Source organism: Hippopotamus amphibius, chromosome 9 (assembly GCF_030028045.1).
Source record: "Hippopotamus amphibius kiboko isolate mHipAmp2 chromosome 9, mHipAmp2.hap2, whole genome shotgun sequence".
Lineage (NCBI taxonomy): Eukaryota > Metazoa > Chordata > Mammalia > Artiodactyla > Hippopotamidae > Hippopotamus > Hippopotamus amphibius.
In genome coordinates this window covers 79,089,271-79,115,251 of record NC_080194.1, presented here as the reverse complement: position 1 = coordinate 79,115,251, position 25,981 = coordinate 79,089,271, and the positions used below count along the sequence as shown (strand labels likewise).

The 25,981-nt window shown below is 53.7% G+C and overlaps 1 protein-coding gene across 3 annotated transcripts in view; it reads left to right on the top strand.

The window, feature by feature from the left end:
* ST14 (ST14 transmembrane serine protease matriptase) overlaps positions 1–11,652 on the top strand; it is a 43,463-nt gene extending 31,811 nt beyond the window's left edge. For 2 of the 3 annotated variants that reach the window (XM_057749696.1, XM_057749698.1), the window contains 12 exons: positions 208–347; positions 527–624; positions 1,217–1,326; positions 1,419–1,549; positions 2,977–3,081; positions 3,360–3,470; positions 3,564–3,677; positions 3,958–4,080; positions 4,772–4,958; positions 10,158–10,432; positions 10,755–10,891; positions 10,991–11,652. In XM_057749696.1, coding sequence (XP_057605679.1) covers positions 208–347; positions 527–624; positions 1,217–1,326; positions 1,419–1,549; positions 2,977–3,081; positions 3,360–3,470; positions 3,564–3,677; positions 3,958–4,080; positions 4,772–4,958; positions 10,158–10,432; positions 10,755–10,891; positions 10,991–11,152 — 1,693 coding nt within the window. In that variant the 3' untranslated portion in view covers positions 11,153–11,652. The remainder of the gene's footprint in view (positions 1–207; positions 348–526; positions 625–1,216; positions 1,327–1,418; positions 1,550–2,976; positions 3,082–3,359; positions 3,471–3,563; positions 3,678–3,957; positions 4,081–4,771; positions 4,959–10,157; positions 10,433–10,754; positions 10,892–10,990) is intronic. The other variant, XM_057749697.1, reaches the window with a different exon arrangement.
* The last annotated feature ends 14,329 nt before the right edge of the window (positions 11,653–25,981 follow it).

The following is a 25,981-nucleotide window of genomic DNA, read 5'->3' as shown; positions in this document are numbered from 1 at the left end:
TATTATTTGGTCCACAGCATGTTTAATGATTCCTCTATTGTTAGGCATTCAGTGTTTCTGAGTTTTTGCTGTTATAGACAGAGATAGTCTTATGAAGAGATCCTTACTCAGGTGGCTGGTTGCCTGTGTCGGGAGGGCTTTTGGACCCCACCCTCGGCCCCCTGCTGGGTTCTGTGCTCCCGTAACGCCCACCCTTCTGCCCCGCAGGCTGTGTGGCTCCTACCCTCCCTCCTACAACCTGACCTTCCTCTCCTCCCAGAACGTCCTGCTCGTCACGCTGGTGACCAACACCGAGCGCCGGCACCCCGGCTTCGAGGCCGTGTTCTTCCAGCTGCCCCGGATGAGCAGTAAGGGGCGGCCCAGGAGGGGACAGGCCTCTGGGCCACAGGGTTTGACGCTCAGGCCCTCCTGGCTGTGGAGCGGCTGGTGCCCAGGCAGGAGCTTAAGGGAAGCTAGCCGGCTCCTCAGGGTGCTCAGCCTGCCTGGGTCCTCAGTCCTCACGCCCTCCGCCTGCCCTCCCTTTTAGGTTGTGGAGGCGACCTCCGTGCATCCCAGGGGACATTTAGCAGCCCCTACTATCCAGGCCACTACCCGCCCAACATTGACTGCACCTGGAACATCGAGGTAGGAGCTGTGGGGGGAGGTTAGAGAAGGGGGGAGGGGGAGGGGTGCTCCAGGACGGCAGGAGAGAGTGTGAGGAGCATCTTCCGCCTCCCCGAAGGTGCGCGTGTGCAGGCTGCAGGTGGGGCAGTTTCGGGCGGCGTCCAGCAGACCCGGGCTCAAACTCTCTTACTGGCCGGTGCCTAACGGAGGTACCTGCGCCTGGGACGCTGCTCGCTCTGGGTAACATGAGAGCAAGGGCACTGGCCTCTTAGAGGAGCTGTCGGGATGAGGTCAGAGAATGAGAGACGCACAGAGGGTGCGCTTGCTGGACGCAGGAGATGGGCGTCTTGCAGATGGGACTGCCTCGCACGCCGTCCAGTCGATGATGTGGGAGGACTTTCCAGCCTTCTTTCGTAACATAATAGTGTCTCGCTGTTTGGAAGTCTGGAAGGTCTTCCAGGCGTGGAGCCCAGGTGCCTCCTGGCACGTCCCCGTGGGCCAGAGGGAAGAACCCGGCAGCCCTGCTCCCGCCATGGTCCCGGCCCCGTGGCCGCCGCGGGCCGCCCTGGGCGCAGGAAAGAGGTCAGACGGTCAGCGGCATCTCTCTCCCCAGGTGCCCAGCAACCAAAACGTGAAGGTACGCTTCAAAGCCTTCTTCTTGATGGAGCCCAACGTCCCCCACAACTCCTGCTCCAAGGACTACGTGGAGATCCACGGGGAGAGGTGAGTGTCAGAGGAGGGAGAGCCGGGGGTGGGGTGCCCCAGCGCTGGGAGGGGGGCCCCCTTCCTCCCGCTGAGCTGCCTACCGCCCCCAGATACTGCGGGGAGATGCCCCAGTTTGTCGTGAGCAGCAAGAGCAGCAAAATCACTGTCCACTTCCACTCGGACCAGTCCTACACCGACACCGGCTTCCTGGCAGAGTACCTGTCCTACGACGCCAGTGACCGTGAGTGACACGCCCAGCGGGCGGAGCCTGGCTGGAGGGCGGACCCGGGACGCGCTCTCTGTTCTGCACCTTGTTAGCATTGTGCTCTCCTGACTCTAAGCCACCAGAGCTTGCAGGATGTGCATCAGTCACTCTAGTACCGTTTTGAGGGGAAAAAAGGCCACCTTAGATGCACTTATGAAAAAAAGGTGGGACTCCCATGGTAGCACAGTGCTTAAGACTCTGAGCTCCCAATGCAGGGGGCCTGGGTTTGATACCTGGTCAGGGAACAGATCTCACATGCATGCCACAGTTAAGAGTCTGCATGCTACAGCTAAGGAGCCAGTGAGGCACAACTAAGACCCGGCACAACCAAATAAATAAATAAAAATAAATAAATATTAAAAGAAAGAAAAGAAAAAAGGCCAACAGTGAATGCTGGCACACACCATGCCCTTCGGTCCCTGGGTGCGGCACATCAAGTCAAGGACCCCCGAGTTCCTTTGGACCATTGTCCCTTTGGTTCTGCATCACTTTGAGAATCTGTACTTGTCTCTGTGGGCTTTTAGCACCTGCAAGATTAATAGCATGCTTTTGAGACACATTAGAACATACTGCAGTATGAATCATCACACTAACTACTCCTAGCCTTGAAAATTCTGTGATCTCTACTGAAGAGATCTGGCAGTTTCCATGGCCTTTAATTTCACTGCTGTGAATACCAGTTCTTCCACATCCACAGTGGTTTTTTTTTTTGTTTCAGCCTTTTGGAAGACACTTTAACTGCACTTGAGCATCCAAATTTAAGTTCAAATTCAACTGCGCAGCTCACCCCCAGAAGTGTAATTAGATGAACAAAGCCCTTTGATAAGTGACTAAGCTACCTGTGCAGAGAAAGTGACAATGGCCTCCCCTCAGTTTTCTCATCTGCCTGACGGCATCTGTTGTCAGACACGTTCCGATTTCAGAAACATTGAAATGTGGAAAATATCTAGAATTAGAGAAAGCTGGTGATGCTGTGTGACACTAGGGTGGGACACGTATGTCATCCATCTGCCGAGCTGCTGCTCGTCTAAGTTGCCGACGGGGAGTGTGGTGCTCGGGGACGTGGCCGGCCAAGGACACGGGACAGTAAAACTGAGTGCACACCCTCCAGTCTCTCTCCACTCTGCCTGGGGCTTCTTGAGGTTTAGTCATGGGGGGTAGGAGGGACCTGGACCGGACCTCAACCGGCCCTCCTCCACCGGCTGTAGGAACCCCCTGCTGCAGCTCAATGGGCCTGGAGACCCCCCACCACAGCCTTGCTCCTCTGTGCTGGGGCTGGGCTGGGCTGGGCTGGGCTGGGCTGGGTGGTCTTGCCTGGTGCTCAGGCTGGCTGTGAGGCTGGGGAGCCAGTGGTGGAGGTGGGGGTGGGGGCTGTGGACTTCAGGCCTGCCCTCTCCCCGCAGCGTGCCCGGGCAGGTTCATGTGTAAGACGGGGCGGTGTATCCAGGAGGAGCTGCGCTGTGACGGCTGGGCTGACTGTGCTGACCAGAGTGATGAGCTCAACTGCCGTGAGTCGGGGCTGCCAGACCTGGGTGTCCTGTGCCCGGCTTCTGCCACCAACTCCGTGGCAGGAAGGCCTGAGGTGGGGGGTAGGTTGTTCCCGTCCTGGGGTGGACGACAGGCCGCCTTCCCTCGGGCTCCTGGGGACCCCTTTGGAGCAGGCAGTGCTGAGTCAGCTTCCACAGCTGGGCAGGACGTGGTCCCCAGGAGCATGGTGCCCCAGCTCCCAGGAAGAGTGGGTAATGAGCGAGCCTTGTGCCTGACGGCCGCCCCTTGCCCCCTCCAGAATGCAACACCACCTACCAGTTCATGTGCATGAGCAAGGTCTGCAAGCCCCTCTTCTGGGTCTGTGACTCTGTCAAGGACTGCGAGGATGGCAGTGATGAGCAGGGCTGCAGTAAGTGGGGCTGGGGCAGGGGGTGCCGGCTGGGCTCCCAGCAGCCGCTCTCTTGGCCCGGAGAGCCCCTGCTGAGCCCTGGTGCTTTGCCAGGTTGCCTGCCCGACAACTTCAGGTGTAACAATGGGAAGTGCCTCCCGCAGAGCCAGAAGTGTGACGGCAAGGACAACTGTGGGGACGGGTCCGATGAGGCCACGTGCGACAATGGTGAGGCCAGGCCCAGCGCCCTGCCCTCGGAGACTTGCCTCCCGTGCTCGCTCACACATAGCGGGTCCACAGTGCAACACACACCAACCACCCTGCACGTTGAGTGTGACAAGAAAGGGTGTCGGTTGGGGACAAATCTTCTGGAAAGGCTGGAAGGAGAGAGGGGATGGGTGTGGATGGGTGGGGCAGGCCGGAGAGAGGGGCGTGAGGGGGATGGACCATCAGGTCAGGGGCCACAGAAAAATTGATTCCCTCCCCCTGTGTCCTTCTCCTTGAGCAGTGAGCACTGTCACCTGCACCAAACACACATACCGCTGCCTTGATGGGCTCTGTGTGAGCAAGGGCAACCCCGAGTGCGATGGGAAGAAGGACTGTGCCGATGGCTCGGATGAGAAGGACTGTGGTGAGCAGGGCTGCCGCATACAGTTGTGTAGGTTGTTCATTGTGCAAGGCACATACAGAGGCAGAAATCACAGCAGTGCCTCACTCACCCAGCTCTGCCCTGGTGAGAAGGTGCATCTGCCTGGAGGAAAGGATGACTTTGCTGATTGGCACCAGGGCACTGCCTCACAGGCAGTTCTGATCTGGAGGCAGGGCCAGGGCCACTAGTATGTCAGGACCTCTGTGGCAGGGTTGGTGTCCTGGCCTCAGTGCTGGGCCGATCCCTGCTCTGTAGGCCTGGCCACAGGGGCAAGTCCTGGCTTCCCCATGCTGCCTGGAGGAGAGAGAGCACAGCTCCTGGAGCCCTTGGCAGGGTGTTGTCCCCACCCTGCCCATACTTTAATTTGCAGGCTCTTATGTATTTCAGAAGCGCTGGCTGCAGGTTAAATGTGAGCAGAGCCACAGCTGTTCTGTGACTTCATGTCACCCATGAATCTTCCCTCCGAGAGCTGTGTCCTTCAGCATGCAACGAGAAAATCTAGGCAGATGACACCCAAACGAAATCTAAGCAAACCAGCAGATGTCTGAAGGCCCCTAACAGCATCTGTGCAGGAGCAGGGAGGTGGGGAACGAAGGTTTTGAATTTGGGGGCACAGAGTGGGCCAGGTGGCTGCCAGGTGCCCCACCGTGACGCCCGTCTCTGCGCCTCCTAGACTGTGGGATGCGCTCGTTCACCAGGAAGTCTCGGGTCGTTGGGGGCGAGAATGCGGACCAAGGCGAGTGGCCCTGGCAGGTGAGCCTCCACGCCCTGGGCCAGGGCCACCTGTGCGGGGCTTCCCTCATCTCACCCAGCTGGATGGTGTCCGCTGCCCACTGCTTCGTCGACTACAGAGGATTCAGGTGTGCCTCAGGCGGGAGCAGGGAGGCCTTGGGCTGACCCTAAGTGGGACCCCCCCGCCCCCGCTGTGTTTCCTGGGGTGGAAAGGCCCTGTGTCTGTGTGTCGTGCCCCGGTGAGGCAGGGCCAGGACTGCAGGGGTGGCAGACCCCCCAGGATGGAACGTAATAACAGAAATAAACTAAACACTAAACAAACAGAAACACTAAACAGTGTTTAGTGGGTGCCCCTCGTGTCCAGCGGGATCTCATTGCCTCTCCTAACCGCCCAGGCAGGCAGGTCTCAATGTGTCTGTTTTATAGAAATGGAGAATCAGAGAGGTAAGGACATTTGACTGAGGTTGTACAGCTTTTACGTGGCAGAGCTGGACTGGAGCCCAGGTGTGTGGATTCCAGAGCTGGTGCGGTCCGTCTCTGCACGGCAGGGACCCCTTGGGATCCTCGCATTCATGGCCCAGCTCTGGTTCCCAGGCCACTGTGGGTGAGTTACCTTCTCAGGCCTCAGGTTCCTGGGTGCGATGGTGACGCTGTGATTCCGATGCTGAGAGGTGTGAGAGGGAAACGCAGGGGTGCGCCTGAAGCACTGAGCCCGTGCCTGGTGCACGGCAGGTGCTCAGCCCCTCGTAGCCTCAGGTCCACGGCAGACCCGAGCCCGGCACGAGGAGGGTCACCAAGCACGTCACTGGGCCCTGCTGGCCTCTCAGGGTGGTGGGCAGGGCCAGGCTTATCAGGAGCAGGTGGCCTGGGGCCGGGGCTCTTTGTGACTTAGGTCCAGCCCTCCCAGCCCCTCTGGCCATTGGCTGCAGGAGGGGGACTGAGGGGACAGCTTGCTCCTGGAGACGCAACACGGGCACAGGGGGTCCCTATCCCCTGGGGCCTTCCTGCCCGGCAGCCGCCCTCCTGCCTCAGGCAGCTGCATGAGAAGGGGACCTAGGGTGCCATGGTCACCCTTTTGTGAAGAGAGAGAGACCACCATGGACTTTTGGGACAGACGGGGCCCACGGCACGAAGTAGGCCTAAGGCCAGATGTTGGGGCCGGTCGGGGGGGGGGGGTGACGTGCTGGGGGGGTGATGTGATGGCAGAGGCCTGGAGGGGTGGGGTCAGTGGTGGTCTCCGGGTCACTGTCACACTCCACTCCACTTGGGGCAGAAGTGATCTGCTTTCTTTTTGGGGTGATGGGAGCTTACTTGAGAATTTTTAGAATGAACTTATCATTTTGGAATGTGGACAAGTGGCAAAGTAAGGACACAATTCCCCTGTACCCTCGCGCAGTTTCCCTTGATGTTACCATGCTGCGTGTCAGCACCGGGAAACTCACGGTCCCTTACTAGGAACTCGCCTCTGGGTCTCCCCCCGCCCCAGCTCCCTGGCACCAGTTTCGCACCAGCGTCCTTCCCACAGGTTCGTCCGGGTTCCCCCTTTGTGTCTTTTGTCCCGTCTCCCCAGTCTCCTCTGGTCCAGGATGCTTTCTCAGTCTTTTCTTTGTGTGTTTTTCATGACCTGGGCAGTCTGGAGGCCAGGGGCCCTGTAGAGCACCCCCATCTGGGTGTGTCTGATGTTGTTCTCATGATTAGACGGGGGTCGTGAGTGTTTGGGAGAAAGTCACGTCATATCAGCAGGTGAATGATGCCAGCATGACATCGCTGGTGACGCTCATGTCAGTCACCTGGTTAAGACGGTGATGCCAGCCCTTCTCCACGAGGAAGTGTTTCCCCCTTCCGTACTCTGTTCTCTGCAAGTGAGTCAGTGTGGAATTGTTCTGTAAAGATTCGTCCCTTCTCTCCCATGTGTTTATTTAATCATCTATTTATGTTTGTAGGGACTCGTGCATATATTTATATTTTGGGTTGTAATCCAATCCCGTGTTGTTCACTGTCGCTGGATGGTTCCAGAGCTGACCCCTGGGAGCTCTCCAGGCTGGCTCCTGGGTCCCTTTGACATACCACGACTCTTTTGTTTTTATGAGCCACATCCTTGCTTTCTGGCACTACCTGGTGCTCGAGGCTCATTTTGCGTTTTCCTGGTCTGGCCCCAGAACTAGGCGTTCTCCGAGGAGAAGCTGAGACCTGGGCGCTCTGCACCCCACAGTGACCGCAGTCCCCGTTTCCAGCCCTGTCTGCAGGGTGAGCCAGAGTGTACATGGGCTTCCTGAGGCATCCGCTCCCGGGCCCTGCTTCTTCCTGTCTCCCTTGCTTCATCTTTTCATTTCTTACTTCCTTTTCCTTCATCTTCTCCTGCTCAGCAGTCTTCCTTCTGCCAACGAGTGCCCTCAACACCCATTGTTATCATTGGTTCCAGGGGACAAAGCCAAATTAGACTTCGTCCCTGCAGTTCCAGACGTCCCAGGGTAGGGGGACAAGGTACCTTACACACACACACACACACACACACACACACACACACACGTGCACGCATGTGCGAACGTTAAGGGCTGTGCCAGAGCCAGGGTGCGGGGGGCAGACTGCCAAGGGCCCCGTGTGTGAGTTTCAGTTCTCCTGAAGGCTAGGAACAGTGGCTGCTAGGAATGCCTTTATGGGCTGGGTGTCTGGTCTGCTGTTGAAATGTGAGGGTGTTTTGTCACTGGACCAGGTGAGTCAGACCTTCCTGACAAAGGGATGAAGTGTGCCGGTATCTGCAGTGTGCGTACTTTGGACACATTTCTGAGTTAGCAAGCGATCCTAGGGTGTGACCAAGAAGTGGCATCACGTGGTCAAGAGCATGGGTTGCTGGGTTCAGACAGTGGCCCACGACCACCTTGACTGGCTGTTTGCGGGATAAGATGACGTAACACATTGGCCTCCAGAAGAGTGCTTGGCGTGGCCGGCTGTGTCGACCTCTGCCTTTTGCTTTAGGTATCATTGGAATGGCAGGGGTTTTTCTGTAGGTGCTTCTTTGCTACCGTCTAAGCCATCGCTGAGTTGCCTCTTAGGGCTTGAGCCGTCATGATTCTTTCTGTGTTTGCTGTCCAGCTGATGTGCTTGTGACGATGTAGCACAGGGATGTCACCAGTCGGCTCAACACAACCAACTTTGGGCTTTTTTCTCCCAGAGGTCCTTCACGACCTTGTGGAGGTTTTCGCGTTTTGTCTTGTCTTTTCCTGCTTCTTCTTCTCTGCTCTGTCTTCTGGGAGTTCCAGGCCCTCTCTGGTGAGTGACACTGAAGTCTCCTCAGATTCCTTCTGCTGTCGGACACAGGACTCATTGGCAGGCTCGAGCACACGGGTCACTCCTCAGCCGTGCTTCCTGAGACATTCACATACCGCTTTCTGAGCCATTTCTGAGTGAGGCGCAGCCATCATGGCACATCTCCCCAAAGGACAGTAGCCAGCGTCTCTAAAGAACAGGGAAACTCTCCAACATATCCACCATACGGTTATCACGTCCAGAAACGACCGCACCGACATAGCACTATTAGCTGCCATATGGTCTGCATTTCAGATTCCTCCAGTGCTCCCAGTTTTTATAGGTTTTTTAAAATCTAGGAGCCAGTCAAGGGATAGGCTTTGTTTTAGTCATTTATTTTTACTAGTCTCTTTTAAATCTGGAACAGTCTCTCCCAGCCTTTTTAAAAAAAATTAACTAATTATTTATTTATTGGCTGTGTTGGATCTGTTGCTGCACGTAGGCTTTCTCTACTTGTGGAGTGCGGGGGCTACTCTTCGTTGTGGTGTGCGGGCTTCTTGGTGTGCAGGCTTCTCAGTGTGGTGGCTTCAATTGTTGCAGAGCACGGGCTCTAGGTGAGCGGGCTTCAGTAGTTGTGGCACGTGGGCTCAGTAGTTGTGGCTCAAGGGCTCTAGAGAGCAGGCTCAGTAGTTGTGGCACATGGGCTTAGTTGCTCCACAGCATATGGAATCTTCCTGGCCCAGGAGTTGAACCCGTGTCCCCTGCATTGGCAGGCAGATTCTTAACCACTGGGCCACCAGGGAAACCCCTCTCCCAGCCTTTTAATTTTTGTTTTTTTACAGCATTACGTTTTTGAAAAGTCCAGGCTGTTATTTTTCAGAATGTCTCTTGATCTGGCTATTCCTGGTTGTTGTTTCATGACTAGACTTAGGGTAAATATTTTTTTGGTCAGGAAACATTCCATAGGTGATGTGTCCTCGGGAAGCACATGATACCCCATCAGTGGGGATGATTTAGAGAAAAGTCTGATTACTTGGTTAGGGTGGTGTCCACCAGGTTTCTCCATGATAAAGGTACTTCCCCCATTGGTTATGAACCAGTAATTTTGGGTGGTGCTTTGAATCAGTGTGTATATCTTGTTATCCAGTGGTTTTGGCACCTGTCGATGCTTTTTGCGTGTATTGGTTATTGCTGTGGTAGGTGTGGAATGTGACTTGTTGTGTCATTTCTTCTATATTTACAAGCTGGTGTTTTTCTGTAAAGAATGGCTTTCCTTCTCTTGTAAATTACTTTGAGATTATTGTTTAGACTCAGGGTAGACTCACGGATTCTCCTCGCCTCCTTATATTGTTCAGCATGTACAGTGATTTAATCCCATAGTTTATTTTAGTGTCCAGGTGACCTAGATCTGTGCTAGTGAAAGCTTGTCAGACTGGTACCATCCTTGTTCAGCTCTCATTTCTGGTAAAACAAAATATTCCTCGTTCACTCTGCGCTTCTCACTCCAGACCTGAAATCAACCATTTCTCCAAGGAGCCTTGGTTCCTTTCCATGGAGAAGGATAGTTGGAAGCCAAGTTCTGGCTGCTGTTGGGGATGCCATTGCTCTGAGGCCACCTTTTTGAACAGCAGAGAGCTTTTCCTGCTCTGATGGTGCTGCAGCAGCAGAGAGGTCTCCCCTCTGCCTCTGCCTGTTGGTATCTGCCTTTTCCCACACGGGAAACTAAGTCCCAACAACACCGGGGTCTTGTCTTTACTGGTTCAGCCCCCCAATACTCCAGACAGAATTGCTGCACTGTCCTGCTACCAGCCACGAACCTGGTAAAGTTCCATCTACTTTTCAGCTCATTTGGTACTTAAAGTATGCACCGCTGTATTAGAGGAGTATTTTGATGTGTTATTCCTTACCTGGAAGGGTAGATTAAGAAGAAGGGAGATCTTTTTGGTAATGAGATAAGACTGTATTGAGAGAGGCCGGCAAGGAGGCGAGGGCGGCAAGGAGGCGAGGACTCGGGGCGCAGGGCGAGGGGCTGGGGGCGCCCGCTCAGGCCTCCCCTTCCGCCCCGCCCCCGCCCCCTGCAGGTACTCTGACCACGGCATGTGGACCGCCTACCTGGGCCTGCACGACCAGAGCCAGCGCAGCGTCCCCGGGGTGCAGGAGCGCCGGCTGCAGCGCATCATCTCCCACCCCTTCTTCAATGACTTCACCTTCGACTACGACATCGCGCTGCTGCAGCTGGAGCAGCCGGTCGAGTACAGCGCCACCGTGCGGCCCATCTGCCTGCCCGACGCCGCGCATACCTTCCCCGCCGGCAAGGCCATCTGGGTCACCGGCTGGGGCCACACGCAGGAGGGAGGTGAGCGGGGCCGGGGGGAGGCTGGGTGGTGGAGGGCTGACAGTTCTGCCCGCGACTGAACCGCTGTGGGGTGGGGGGCCTCGTGGCCGTCCTTCTGTCCCTCCCTTTCTCACACGCCTTCCCAGGGTGGGTATCGGATTCCTTACCCGACAGATGGTCAGCGCGGCTTGGTCACTCTGTCTGGCCGTACAGCATCCCATCCGGGAGACGTGCCCTCAGGTTTCAGCTCCGTGCGGGCCACGGGCATCCGCGCTGTTTCGGGGGCTCTGCTGGTCGGGTCCCTCCACTGACTGCCGGCACTCTGTCCCGCCCCGCCCCCCAGGCACCGGGGCGCTGATCCTGCAGAAGGGCGAGATCCGCGTCATCAACCAGACCACGTGCGAGCGCCTGCTGCCCGAGCAGGTCACCCCGCGCATGATGTGCGTGGGCTACCTCAGCGGCGGCGTGGACGCCTGCCAGGTGGGCCCCGTGGGGCGGCCGGCGGGGCTGGGGGCGGCGTGGGGGCGGGGGGGGGGGGCGTTGGCGGGGGCTCGGTGCCAAGGCCTGGTCTCCCCGCAGGGCGATTCCGGGGGCCCCCTGTCCAGCCCGGAGAAGGATGGGCGGATGTTCCAGGCCGGCGTGGTGAGCTGGGGCGACGGCTGTGCGCAGAGGGACAAGCCAGGCGTATACACGAGGCTCCCCGTGTTTCGGGAGTGGATTAAACAGCAGACCGGGGTGTAGAGGCAAGGTGCTACCCCAGGTGCACACGTGCGGGCTGAGGATGGGGCTGCTTCCTGAACCCCTGCCTCGGCCCCGGAACCCAGACTGTGAACTCATCCCCCAGCCTCTGAAAATGGACGCTTGGCCAGAGGCTTCTCACCCCGACTCCCGAGCGGGGTTGAGGGTGGGGAGGGGAGGACGCCTGGCAGTGAGGGGGACAGAGGTTTGAAGACACAGCCTCGAAGCTCCAACCCCAAGCTGCGTGGAGAGGCTCTTTCCCTTGGATACAAGGAAGGCGGGCTTCCGTCTGCCTCGGATACTGGAGCAACTGTTGTGTGGTCTCTGGGGCCCCTCGGGCGGGGCTGGTGGGGCATGTGGGCTTCCAAGGTCACAATCTTCCAGGAAATCCAGGCCTGAAGGACCTGGAAGTCAGCCGGGTCCAAAATTTGAATGTTTTACCGCCTCCCAGGGTGGGGTTCAGTGTGTGTATTTGTGCGTATGAGTAAAACACTTTATTTCTTTTTAGGTAATTTTTTTTCTTACTGGAGTTGATGGGCTCTGCTAGCCCCAGAAGCAAGTAACGTGGTGTAAATTCCCCTCAGCACAGATCCTGCAGTCAGGCTGAGAATGGGGACCACAGGGCCCTGTGACTGTCCCCAGGCCAGCAAGGGGCTGTGTTTCCACTCTTACCTGACGCTCTCTAGACAGGGCCAGTGCCAGGACAGGAGGGGTGGGAGGAGGTGAGGCTCCCCAGGGTCGGAGAGGAGCTTTGTCCTGGGGTTTTCCATCAGGTGGGGAGGTGACGAATGCTGTGTGTGTGTGTACGCATGCATCTTTGCTCGCACACTCGGACACAGGGGTGTGTGTGAACTCATGGCTGTCCAGCGTGGCCTGAGTAGATGGGTCCTGAGGCCTGGGGTTGGGGGGGTGATGCTGTCTCGCTTGAGGCTTCTCCCATGTCTAGTGCTGTCCTCCTTTGATTTTTACTTAGTAATTTAAAATATTCTCTCTCTTCTTGCTTGGGATGGCTTAGAGTTGAGGATCTGGGGAGGGCTGAGGGAGTTCTTGAAAAGGCATTTGAGGGCCTTCCATGTGCCAAGGTTCTGTAGGAGCTGGGGCTGGGGAATAGCAGCAGACCAAGGAAGAGAAATCAGATGGCTGTGTGAGGGAGGGTGGGTGGTATTCGCTCACTGCTGTATTGCCAGCTCAGGCCTGGCTCCTAGAAGATGCTAACACATATTTGTTGACTGAATGGTCTTTGCTCTCTATGTGTTTTGGAAACACAAAAGATTGCTCCTTTAGGGAGCAATCTGAACAGACTTCCTGGAGGAGGTGAGCTGCCTCTTTCATTTTAGCCTGAGTGCTTTACCTTCTGGAAGGAGGGAAAAATTTTTGTTTTTGTTTAAATATTTATTTATTTGGCTGCATTGGGTTTTCGTTGCTGCCCGCAGGGCTTTCTGTAGTTGTGGTGAGCACAGGCTCTAGGCGCATGGGCTTCAGTAGTTGTGGCTTGTGGGCTCTAGAGCGCAGGCTCAGCAGTTGTGGCACACGGGCTTAGTTGTTCCACGATATGTGGGATCTTCCTGGACCAGGGCTCGAACCCATGACCCCTGCATTGGCAGGCGGATTCTTAACCACTGCGCCACCAGGGAAGTCCCAGAAGTTTTGTCTTGACAGCTGTGCAAGCATCTGCATTGGATTTTCCTTCCAGGAAAGGGGAAGAGTATCATTTTTATGGAGGTGTGGGGAGTAGGAGACTGAAGGTGCTGTCAGAAGACCCTGTGCAGGTGGCGCTGAGTGTAAATAGCTGGTGTGTAGGGAGAGGCTTCACTTGTGGTCTGGTTCCCAAGGTGAGAGCCCCTTGGGCAACCATGCCTGGCCTGTTCCTGCCCACAGCATCTCTCTCCTGTCAGCACCTGATATCATCTGGAAGACCCCCTCCTCAGGTCGGAAATGCAGATGGGGTCATCACAGGACTTTTCTGTCCCCTGAAAGCATAGGGGCTCCCTCTTCACAGCCCTCTGTCCCAGTTTATTGTGGTTTCTCAGCCTCATTGTAAATCTCCTAGGGTCCTTCAGGGTCCTTTGCCATCTCAGGGGTCTCAGTGTTGTGTCTGGGATGGGTCCAGGCAGGTCATCCGTCACAGTGTTCCCACAGCATGGCCCCAGGGACCAGGAGCATCCTCACCACCTGAGACTCAGCTCTCACACTTCACCAAGATCTCCCCATCAGAGGGCTTCCCTGCTGGCGCAGTGGTTAAGAATCTACCTGGCAATGCAGGGGACACAGGTTTCATCCCTGGGCCGGGAAGATCCCACATGCCACAGAGCAGCTAAGCCCGTGTGCCACAATTATTGAGCCCATGCACTGCAACTACTGAAGCACACACGTTTAGAGCCTGTGCTCCTCAATAAGGGAAGCCACTGCAATAAGAAACCTGTGTACCGCAATGAAGAGTAGCCCTGGCTCACCACAACTAGAGAAAGCCCACCCGCAGCAACAAAGACCCAATGCAACCAAAAATAAAAAAATAATAAAAAAATAAATCTTTAAAAAACAAAAAAAATCTCCCCATCAGAGACTCTGGGGGGAGGAGGGAGGGGGGGCCGGCCCAGCCATCTGCTTTAACAGACCTTCCGGATGATTCTGACAAACCTCAAGTTTGAGGACCATGGGGCTAAGAGCATTGGCATGACTGAGAGCCCATAAGGTGCCTGGTGCTGCACTTTGCAGGCATGTCCTGGGATCCTGGCAGGGTCCTGGAGGCCACAATCATTTAATGCCTGGAAACTGAACAAAGCATCAGTGCCTTTCAAAAAAGATTGTGAAACCAAATCCAGAGTTCCTTCTGAGCACAGCTAAGAATCAGCTAAGACTCCTTAGCTAGTGGAAAGTCGGGCTCGTCTCCCTGAAGCTCATCTCCGAGCTATAATGAAGACAGAGGCCCTGGTACAGTCGGGGTTGACGCCAGGTGTGACAGCCAGCCTGGGTCTGCTGCTCCCTGCCGAGGGCAGCGGTGCTGACACCCGCCCACAGCCACCATGTGGGCCTTCCTGCACCCAGGCGAAGGCCCAGGGAGGGACTAGTGACCAAAACTGTTTTGCACACATTTACATGTCCATTTCAAGAACTCCAGCTCCAAGTGTGTGACAAAGTTCAGTTTCGTCCATGCAGCCCACTGCGGCCACTGCCAGGCCCACAATGGTGCAGTGCCATTGGTGTGACTGCAGCCACGCAGCCAGGCAGGGCTGCCCCTGGCAGGCGCATGGGCGTTGCGCACAAGGCCCAGCCTGGGGTTCGTGCTGTCTCTGTTGTCTTTGGTTGAGTCCCCCAAAAGCCCGACAAACCACCGTGGGGCCTTTTCCTGACTGACTAGCCTGTTTTAATTGCTAGGATCTTGAAACAATGCATCTCTCTGGTCCCCCAAACTACCTTGTGTCTCAATTGTTTTAAGTCACACACATTAAAATGGAAGTTCAGTCAATGTTTAATCTCAGTTCGTGGACAGGGAATCTGATGGAGACCTGGATCCTGCAGGAGGAACGTCTGCAGGGGCCCAGGGCCTGGGAACCAGGAGGGCGGAGGGAAGCTGTTCAGCCACCAGGGGGCAGCACAGGGCTTCTAGGGCTGCCAGCCTCCCCGTGGCCGCAGTGAAGGCACAGGAGAGGGGCCCTCGCCTGCCTCCTGGGGGTGGGCAGCGGAGGTGGGTTGGGACGGACCCCAGGTCCAGCAGTTCTCGGAAGGCTGTCTCCTGCTGCTTTCAGTCCCTTTGTGCCCCGTCTCACGTGGGCGCCAGGAGGCCCCACACCCAGCCTTCCCGGTGCGTCTCAGGCTTCAGTCCACCCCGCCCTGCAGCCGGGACCTGCTGGCCCTCAGACTCTGGGACCTGGAGGTGAGCATTCCCAGGATGGGGACGAAAGAGCTTTAGGGGTGGAGGACAGAGGTGACCTGTGGAAGGGGGTGGTGTTATCTCCCGGAGGAGCAAATATGGAACAGTAACCCCATTATCACAGCTTGCAGACGCTGCAGCCCATGGGCAGGTATGTTCTTACTCACACACACACACACACACACACACACACACACACACGCACTCATACACTCACAGACAGGCGTTCTTGGGGGAGGGGCAGGGCTGTGTCTTAGGGCCTGCACTCCGGGTCCTGGGAACGTGGCCCGGCTGCTACAGCAGGATGCACCCCCGTCTCCGGGGCACCTGGCATGCCTGCAGACTAATTCAGGAGGCCTCCCTCAACTTTCTGTGACGGAATGATGCTTTCCACTTTCCAGGCTTGGAATCACGAGGGTGTGTGTGTTTTGTGCACCTGCAATCACATGTGAGGGAAATTGGACCCTTAAGCCAGTGTTTCAAAGACTGTTGAATTTCTTGGAACTCTGAAATTCCAACATATCTTACATCTAATGAAAGTGCCTCCTAAGTGTTCTAAGTGCTTTACTTGTCTGTTTAAACCTCACGACAACCCTACGGTCATTCCCACTTTACAACAGAAAACCACAGCACCAAGAGTGTAAATAACTGCCCAAGGTCCCATGTTTAGTTTCCCAGGACCCGGGGATCTTGGGCTGAGGGCTGGTAACCTGGCTTTTAGGCTCTGTCTCCCCCACACTCTGTGTTACTCATACACCATCGTTTCATGAGGGGAGGAACTTCTCGTGTGTAGAATGAAGGTGGCCACACTGTTAGAGACCTCGTGGGCCAGCACTTGAGAGCTGTACCCCTAGGCTCAAGTCCTCCTCGCTTTGGGGAACTTTGACAGACCTGGTCACAAGGCTTCCCGGCCGTGAGACCTACTTTCCAGATTGGTGGCAGGGGGTGGGTTTGCTCCAGGCCAGTAATGCACTCATCTTCCATCTGTTTTGCCAGCCCAGGTGGCACATTACTGCTTATTGGGTCCCTGGGGTCCCCCTGGCCTGAAGGAGGGGGTTTGCATCAGCCCCCGTGCTGTCTCAACTCTCACTGTAAGGGTGCTGGGCCGAGGGAGAGAAGGGGGAATTGTCTGTTGGAAGGAGGTGGGATCGCCTGCTTTCTGGTCAGGTGCCTGGTCACCGGGCTGGGATTCCTCAGGGTGACCATCAGGAACAGAGCTTGGAAAGCCACCAAATACCATCCAGGTGATGAGATCAAACCCCAAAGCAGGAATATGAATATTTATCACCTGCTTTTACGTCTTGGGATGACCTAGAAGATGGGTCCAACTGTCCTCTCACAGGGTGACAAACACAGGCATTGACAATGGGGAGGGGAGATGTCGGAGAGGTTTTGAGTAAGTGGCTCTTCCTTTGGGCCTGCGGCGGGGACAGGCTTCTCCCTGGGATGAGCCCTCTGAGCTTGCGGCAGAGACAGGAGCGGAGAGCTGCCTCTGGCACATCAGGAAAAGGGGAGCGAGCAGGACCTAGGTGCCGGCTGAGCATGAGTGGAGGCCTGGGTCCAGATTATCTTTAAGTTCAGGCTGTCCCCCGCCTCCTCCAAGACAGATGCTGGGGAAAGAGCAGCCTGGACTCTCAGATGAGCACTTGCATGACAGGCCCGTTGCTTCTGGTCTGATATGCCTACAGTGATGACTGTATTTTGGTGAAGAAACCCCTGCTCTTAGGATTTTAGTTAGTTTCATTATGTTTCCCCCTTTTCTTCTCCAGAGGGGTGCGCGCTCCCATGGCATAGCCCTTGCGCCTGCAGCTCCGAGGCTGTGTGTTTTTCTGCCCTTTCCCCTCACCTCCAATTGTTTCCTAAAAAGTCAGGGTCCAGAGTTGTTTCCAGGCGAGGTGGGGTCAACTCCATTGTCTGTTTGTTCCACTGTCAAAGAATCTTCCAGCAGGAAGGCCATGTATTTTCCTGGGGTGCAAACCTAGGTTGCTCTTCCCCTTGGCTCTGTGCTGTCCTCTACCACACCTTGAGGTTATCACCATTTTCCCTGCCCACGCCCCTGTGGTCAAGAATAACTCAGTCTCCCTGCCAGACCTCTCTTCTGGAACTTCATATGGACTTGTTTAACTTGAAAAGGAAACTCTTCCACCCTTAGTCTGTGTTCTTTTTCCAAAGAGCTGAAAGTACACAGTGTGTGTGGTGGGGACAGGGGTGGGAGGCTGGGGGAGGGGAGAAGGACCAGTTCCAGAGAGAAGGGTAGGGAAGCTCACTCTCTCTCTCCCTCTCCCTCCCCCTCCCTCCCCCTCCCTCCCCCTCCCTCTCCCTCTCCCTCCCTCTCCCTCTCTCTCCCTCTCTCTCCCTCTCTCCTGTCAGGGAATAGCTCTCAGAGTAAACAGGGCATGGGATACCTCTTTGAATTTCATAAGCTAAGTACTGTCCAAATACCGAATAGGACAACAAAAATATGTAGACACTCTAGAAAAAATTGAAATCTATGTTTGAAACATGTGCCCCTTGCAAGAGAATGGTTTAAAAGATGGCTTATTTACATCAGCTGGAGAAAAGGGTGAGGAAAGAAGTCATCCATTCAACAAGCCTTTGCTGAGGGCCACCCTGCGCCGTTTGTGATTGGGGGACGCAGCAGTTGTAGAATGGGGGTGCTGCTTCAGGCTCGTCAGGCCTGGTCTTGCAGACCTTGGGAAGCAGGCCCTGGAACATGTCAAGGGCCTTGGGGTTGGGGGTGGGGGGGGGGAGGGGAGTTCACATTCCTAGGAGGTGTGGGGTCACAGGGTCTGGCCACCTGCCTCCTGGGCCTATGGGATCCTCCAGTTGCTTGGTGGTATGACAGCTACCTGAGGGCCACCATTTTAGAACTGGAAGGACACCTCCATTCAACCTTACAGCTGGAAAGAAGCTTGGAGGTCAGGTAGTTCAGAACCTGCTTAACAGTGGGAGAGCAGACAGGCTTCCAGGGACGAGGACACCCATCTCAGCGCACCTGCCCTGCCAACCAGGGTTGGGAGACATCGTGCTGCCACTGTCCGCGCTGGGGAGGGTCTGGCAGATCAGCTGCTCCAGTGACATCTGTGAAGTGTCAGTGACAAGGGGCAGCGTGTGCTGAGTGCCTCGTGTGCGTGACAGCACTGCATCCTCACTCAGAATCTCGTTCAGAGGTCCTCAAAAAGAGAAGAGGAAGGATTTAAACCCAGCTGCTGGACTCCAAAGCCTGTGCCGTTAAGTCCCATACTGCCTTCTGGAGGCAAGGCACTCCCCACCTGAAGCCTTGAGGATCCAGGGCCCCTTGCCAGGTGATCAGCTCCCTGGCTGAGGCACACGCGGAGAAGCCCAAAATGAACTAGCTGGGCTCTGAAAGGACTCCTTCAGCGTTTCAAAATCTTCCCCATTCCTATTTCCTTGCCCACCCCCGGCAGCCCCCGGGCATTTCCCTTTCTCAGGGGCCAAGCCATCTGCTTTCTCTTATTCCTCCGCCTGAGGCTAGTGTGGACTGGAGGGAGAGAACTGTTTCTTTGAGGTCTTGGCCGTGGGCAGCTGGACAACATGTTCTGACCTGTGATTCAGAAGGATCAATTCTTCTGCCCCCACCTTCCTCCCTTGAGCCATTCATTTCTGTGGAATGCTGGCTGGCCTTGGGGGAAGCTTAAGCAAAAGGAACAGAGGCCAAAAGTGATGGAGGCACCTGGGCTTGGAGAAGTGACTGGAAAAGGAGGCGTGACGGAAGTCCTGCTGGGGCCTGCTGAGTCCAGGGAAATCCCTTTTCTCAGATGTTTCCAGTCCCAAAGAAAGGGCCACAAAATGGGTCTGTGTGGAGTGACAAATATTTCTGGGTCACCAACGACAAGGACTTTCACTGGGACCTTGGGGGATGTCGCAACGGGAGCTGAAAAGACAGTCCATTTCGTTCTAGTTTAAAGGCTTTCGAAAAACAAATGAGTGGCTAACAGTTTGAACTGTTTCACTGGGTATTTTTTTAAACAGAAGCCTTTTAATTAGGTGTAGTAAATATTTTGTAAGTTTGGGTTAAAGGCAAGGAGAGTAGCACAGACATATATATACTACCAACTGTAAAATAGATAGCCAGTGGGAAGTCGTTGTATAACAAAGGGAGTTCAACTCCAGGATGGAAGATGCCTTAGAGGACTGGGACGGGGAGGGTTGGGGGGACTCGAGGGAGGGTGGGGGGGGAGTCAAGGGAGGGAGGGAATACGGGGATATGTGTATAAAAACAGATGATTGAACTTGGTGTACCCACCCCAAAAAAAACAAAAAAAAAAAGTCCCTGCCCTGGGGCTCATTCTAGGTGAGAGCAGTAGGGGGCGCTCACGCACTGCACGTCACAGGCGCGGTTGCAGAAGCCGCCGGTCCGGAAGGAAGGTGTGGGTGGCTCACCTCTCTCCACAGCCCCCTCCCACCCAACCTCACGGAGTGTGGCCACCATGGGAAGCGCACCGTCCTGGAGAGGCTGGCAGGCCCTGGACGGCCACCTCCGTACGTGGAGCAGGCCTCGTTTACGTGCCCCTGGAGCGTGTTAAGGCATAACGCGGGAGTCCTTGGCCGACTCCTAGGCTGGAGCAGGTTTATGGGAGGCCCAGGGACTCGGGCATCATGGTCACTGCCCATGGGGACTGAGCATCCTCTTTTCTCCGTTCTCGGCGTGGGGTAGAGGGTCCCCAGCAGCTCCTCGGGTCGCCTTTTCCAGCGTGTGGATCTCATCCCACTTAATGTATCTGGAAACGTTCCAAGGTCTTCAAGGTCAATGTTGACCCCGTTGGGCTCTCCCCACTGATGCTCTTTTCTAGCTTCTCAGTCGCATTCACATCAAGGACTAAGGAAGCTGAGGAAGTGCTTCACTCCCCCACGAACAGCTATTCCTCCATCCCTGAGAGTGAAAGGGAGAGGCAGGAAGTGTGCTGAGGTTCGTGTACACCTGTTTTTTATCTATGATCGGACAGATTGACATTATTATGGACCCATCTGCAGGATTTGTATTTGTCCCTTCTCACTGATCCTTCCCAAGGACCCTGACTGACCTCTCACCATGTGCCAGGCCTGTTCCAGGCTCAGGGTAGGGGGTGCAGGAGGAAAGTGAGACCAGGGAAGGTAAGCGCCCCATGCGCCCACACCTGCTCCTCTCCTGTGTGTTAGTCACGGAGGGAAAGAACCTTCGGAAGGCAGGCGGCAGAGCTGGGGTTCATGAGGGCCCCATCGACGCGCAGCTACCAAAAAGGGGAGGTTTTGGCTCTGGAAGGGTCTTAAGCGTCTTTGTTACCACACGTTCCCGTCACCCTAGATTACCATTATCTTGGACTGAGTCTGAATTATGTTCAGCCTTGACTTCCCCACATGCTTCTCATTCTCCTTGGGATTAGTGAACCCCTTCTACTTAGATTACTTATGGGACTGCATTATAGATAACTTCTGGGAACCAAGGACCAAACTTCCACGTCTACACTGAAAACAGATCATGCTTCTTACTTAACGTACTTGGGGTGACATGTGGGGAAGCAGGGAGGCCTGTGTTCCAAGGTGCAGGAGCCTGGGCGCTGAGGGCCATGCTGTAGGCTTGGCATCTGGTTCCCACTGGAGTCTGGGGGTTGCTGGGCAAACTGAGCTGCTGGGTTTTTCCTTTGCTCTTGGCTCTGCTCACCCCTTCACCCTGACTCCAGTCTACATTTTACAATGGGAGAGGAACTGGAAAATCCACTGACGCACACGAGAGCTGGGGGAGACCAGTGACTGAGGGACTTCCCTGGCGGTCCATTGCTTGAGACTCTGCACTTCTATCATAGTGGGTGCGGGTTTGAATCCTAGTTGGGGAGCTAAGATCCTGCGTGCCACTCAGCGTGGCCAGAAAATTAAAACAAACAAAAAAACCCCCCAGTGACTGAGAGTCCAGGTGGGAAGGGATTCAGCAAGCTGGGGAAAGACCTTCCACACCTGGTGCCTGTAAACAGGCAAATAAGGGGCTAGAATTGTCTAGCTCTGGAATGGCGGCTCTGGCTGAAAGCAAGGTGGGCGGGGGTGGGGGGTGTCGGCTCCAGTGGGAGCATGGAAGAGCTTCTGGTCTCATGTGTTTCAGGGGTGCAGACTCAGGGCCCCCAGACAGAGGGCCTGGTAGCAGCTCTGGGGAGGGGGCGCTGGGCGGGCAGGCCTCCAGGTCACAGCAGCTCTCCAATGACATGGGGAGAGCAGTGCTGCAGATGGACCCTGACTGAAGTAGAGGCCCCTCTTCTTCGCGTGCCCCTACTTTTCATGTGTGTGTGTGTTTGCATGTATGTATACATATGTGTGTTTTGTGGCACTTACAGTGTGCAAGGCAAAGTTAGACCTTCCCCAAAGCTAATCTGCACAAGTTTTTCTCCTGGGACCTGCCACTTTGGACAGTGGATTTGAATTCTCACAGGTATCGCACAGTTGTACCTGGGAGGCCGTGGATGCTGCGGAGTCCCATTTCTGGGTATAAATTGTGTATGGATGTACCTGGCACATGTTGACCAGGACTGGATGAAACAGTGCTTAGTTTTTCCATGCATATGCACATTTCCCTGTTTAAATCTCACCTTTCCCTAGGCCTTCCTTGCTGTACTTCTTCAAAAGGCACTTAATAAAACTTTCCAGGGCAGTTATGCATATCTCCTCACCTGTCAGGAGGTTTTTGGGAGAAGAGCAACTGTCTTACAAAAGCCACTTTATGTTTTCTGGGTGATTGGAGAGTCCACGCTGGCAGCCTACACCTCATTTCTAGGCTCACTGTATGTAGGCGCCTGTGAGTCAGTCCCCCTGTAGGAAAGGATGTGTCTGGGTATTTGATACACACAGAGGTCTCTTAAATGGCATCTTAAACTTAGAAGCCCAAAATTTGGATAAAGAGAACGAACTCAGCTATGTTAAAAAGTTAAATCCACAACTGCTGCCAGTATCTGGCCTTTAAACTCAGTTTCTCAGAGCAGCCTGCTTCTTGGCCTGTGTTGGGGAAATAGACTTCCTCTGACTCTGTCCAGGAAAAGACATTACACATGGAAACAAGCTTCCTCCATCCTCCACACTGAGTTTCACTATTTCCCTTTTTAATCTCCTGGCATGGCCTATTCTACTCTGGTTTCTTCCCAGACAGAAGTGGGTGGGGAGCCTGGCCTCCATCATGCACACACCTGGTAGCACCCTTGACGTGGCTGACCCTCTGCCTGCAGCGTCCTGGCCCTCACCTGCTTGGACCTGGCTTACTGGCCATTTACTCACCTTGGCCATTGTACCTAAAGTCGCTCCCCTGCCCACTCACACACTTCATCTTGTTTATTGTTGGTCAAACCCCTTCCCCCCACCCCTTCCCCACCAAGATGACGAACTCCATGAGGGCAAGGTTTCTGTTGTCCTGTTCGATGCTGTGTTTGCAGTGCCTGGAACAGTGTCGAATGTAGCAGACAATGTCTATTGAAGGAACGTAGGAAAATGAATTTAAGCAGAGAAAAGTAGGATGTGAGAAATGTCTTTGGAACCTTCAACCCTACCAACCTGGTACGGTAGAAGCCAGGTTCTGCTACAAAAGCGCCACCCAGCTAAGTAACTTTTCTTGCATGACTCTTCCTAAAACTCTTCGCAGCCTAACTCTGAGCTCAGCTCTGGAACCCTGAACTCTGTCTAGTTCTTACTCTATTTTGAGAGCTCCCCCCTCAAAAACAAAGGGGGTTTGCCTAAGAACTTGACAAGGTCAAGGAAACAGCACTGCGAGGGCTTGAAATAGAGCAGATGCTGTCCACTGTTCAGAGATGAGACATGGTCTTAAGATTCCAGGCCCACCTCTCACCAAACCCCTCCCCAGACCCCTGCTCTAGCCCCACTCATGGCACCTTCCTCTGAGATCTTCCCTGAACTACTTAATTCCTCAGTGATCTCAGTTGTCTGTACACCTTCCCTCTAAACTACTTGAAGCTTGTTCTTTATCTTTCTAGAGCAAGCTCTGATTAAGTTGTCACTCTGCCTCAAAATGCATGCTGCTTCTCTATTTCCTACCAAACTCAGTTCAAGTTCTCAAGGCCTCCTCTGATCCGGTCCCAGTCTTTCTCCCATTTTCTCCTTTTAGGGATCCTGTAACTCTTGGCAAACCAAACCACTTTCACTCTCTGGACACGCTGCCTCTTGTGCTCAGTGTTGTTTCCTGAGAGCCCCACCCCCCTCTCTCTGCTGGTACAAATTCTAGACCTCTTTTCAAGGAGGTTCCAGCTCACATGTTCCTCCACTACATGGCCTCCCTGATCCCTCCGGCCGGGTCTCTTCCTCCAAATTTGCAGAGCACATGCTTTGGTGCTTCTCTCATGGCAATCAGTTATTTCTATATTAGTTTTAGTTCTATAATTTTTTACTTCAGAAACTGTTAAGCTCCTAAGGCCAGAGACTTCAATCAACCCCAGGCCTGTGGACACCTTGGTACAAGAGACAGATATAGCCCTGCCCTAATGGAACTTAATCTAATGGAGTTTAGTCCAACTGCTTTTAAATAACCAATTACCATCGTAATAAAAGCAAAGGATGCTATGTGAACCTAACAGGAAGCCCCAACCCAGTGTGGGAGGCTCTGGGAATGCATCTTTAAGAAGTGAAATTTAGGTATGGACTTGATGGCTGAGGAAACTGGAGGAAAGGAGGAAAATGACAGGACCAGCGTTTCAGAGAACAAGTGGGAAAATCTTGGCTAGGCTGACGACAGTTATTCTGAGGATTAGACTTGAAGTTAATACTTGTCTGTAACCCAAAGAGCCTTACATTTCAGACCCTTACTTAAAAATGAGTAGGACTTTGATTTATATGGTGAAGTGGGAGTTGAGGCAAACTATCAGGTGACATGCGTCTCGGTGTTTGGCTCCCGAGTTTCCTGGTGAGGACCTCTGAGCTTCCGGTAAAGCGAGCTGATGACCATTTCCTGGCAACATCCAATTATTCATTCAGCATCTTTTTGAGTTCTACTATGTGCTTGGCACTTAGAAGACACAGTCCCTGATGTCAAGAATTAAGTCAGGTGAGGGAGACATGACACACTGGTAATAATAGATAAGATTTAAGTGGCTACTATACACTAGGTGCTGTTCTAAGCATTTCATGTATAATCATTTAATTCTCACAACTACCCCACGAGGTGGACTTGTAAGACAGTATGATTGAGACATGGTTTGGTGGAGCTAAACAAAATCTGCTAGGGAAATAGACAAGAGGGACCTTCACCCCCAAACTGGAGGTAGATGGGAATGGGGACTGTGGGGCGGGTTCCGAGAAGTGAAGCCTGATCTGTGTTGTGGAAAGTCCAACTACAACTAGCCAAGCACAGTAGGCTGGGATGGGTTTCCCAGGGAGAAGGAGGCAGATTTTAAGTAGGGCAGTGGCCTGATTAAAAGGTGACTCCAGCAGAAATGGGAAGGATGGACCAGAGTGGGCCTGCCTGGAGAAAGGCTGTTTTTGTTACTAGGCCAGAAACAGCAAAGGCTTGAATTAAGTAGCAGCAGTAGGGATGGAAAAAATGACAGAAATTATTACCAACATGGGTGGAAAGGATAATCCAGAGGCGATATTTAACTAAGTAAAAGCACACAAAGAAAAGCAAATGACCAGCTCACATATTTACAAGGTCATGTGTAATTGTTTTACATCAGAAGAATAAGTTAACTTGATTCTCTTTTAGAACTAGGCCCTGGCATAAAAGACAAAAGCACTCATCTGCATAACCGAATTCACATTTTCTGCCAGCATTACCCTCCCTCAAGGGTCTCCCCAAATGCTAGTGCCCCCCAAAATTGCAATGCTAGCACTGGCAGGGTCAAAGCTTCTGGCTTCTCTTCCAATTACTGGGTCTGGGAGAGCAGAGAGCTCTACCAACTTGAGACCTCTCGGGTTCCAAGCCTGTTGGTGCCTAGGGATTTCAGGGTAGATCTAATGCCCTTTTATCTTGGGTAGGAAGGGCACCAATTATCTGTGTGGGTCATATATTTGTTATGTCACTGGGTTTTTGAAAACCAAATCACTCACAGTGCTAGCATTTCATAAACTGTAAAACATACTGAAAAGGAATTTTTACGCATCTTGTAGGTAGACTTATTTGCATTCAGTAGAGAATTCTGTTTCTGGACAAAAGTTATCATGTACACAGGTCCTACCAAATGTACTACTGTTGTCTGAACTGCCTTAGCCCCTAAATTGAAGTGGACTAGTGGAATTTTATTTGGTTGTGATCTTTTCTTCTTGTGTTCTAAAGCAACTTTCCCAACAGAGTGTCTCTAGATGGCAAGAATCATCAGAGGCAATTCATTTGCAGCTGGCCCTTTACTCTGTGTGTGTGGGGGTGTCTGTGTGTGTTTTGCTAAGCCTGTCTAACTTTCCAGGTTCTCTGGTCAATGAGACTCGCGGATTCACTTATTCAGTCATTCAGACTCCAGCCAAAGGCAGCCAGAGATGTTAGCTGTGGAAAAAAGCAGGCAAGAATAGAAAGAAGGGTGTGGAACTGTGTGGAAGCCCCACAAAATGGTCCCAAAGACAATCTGCCCATAGCCACTGCAAGGACTTGTTTGCTTAGCTATAAAATGGGTGGGTATAAAAATTTAAAGTATTTTTGCTATAAGAATTCAAGTAAATGAATCAGAGTTTAAGAAAACAATTATAAAACAGCTTTCCCTTCATCCCTTTGAACAGCTGTTCAAACCCTAGTTCTCATCATTTTGCTGATGAGGAAGTTTTTTTTCTGGATTGACTATGCCCCGTCTTGGTCAGTCTTCCCATCTGTATAAAAGTTTATCCATGTGAAAAATGAATTACATTTTGGGATTTGATTTTTATGAGCCAAGTCTGCCCCATTTAAACTCTCGGCACACTTGCAGATCTCTCAGTTTAGTGCTTAGAACAAACATTCTGTTCAGAAAAGAATGCCTCAACTATTAATCCCAGCACCAGGCGTCCAGGGACAT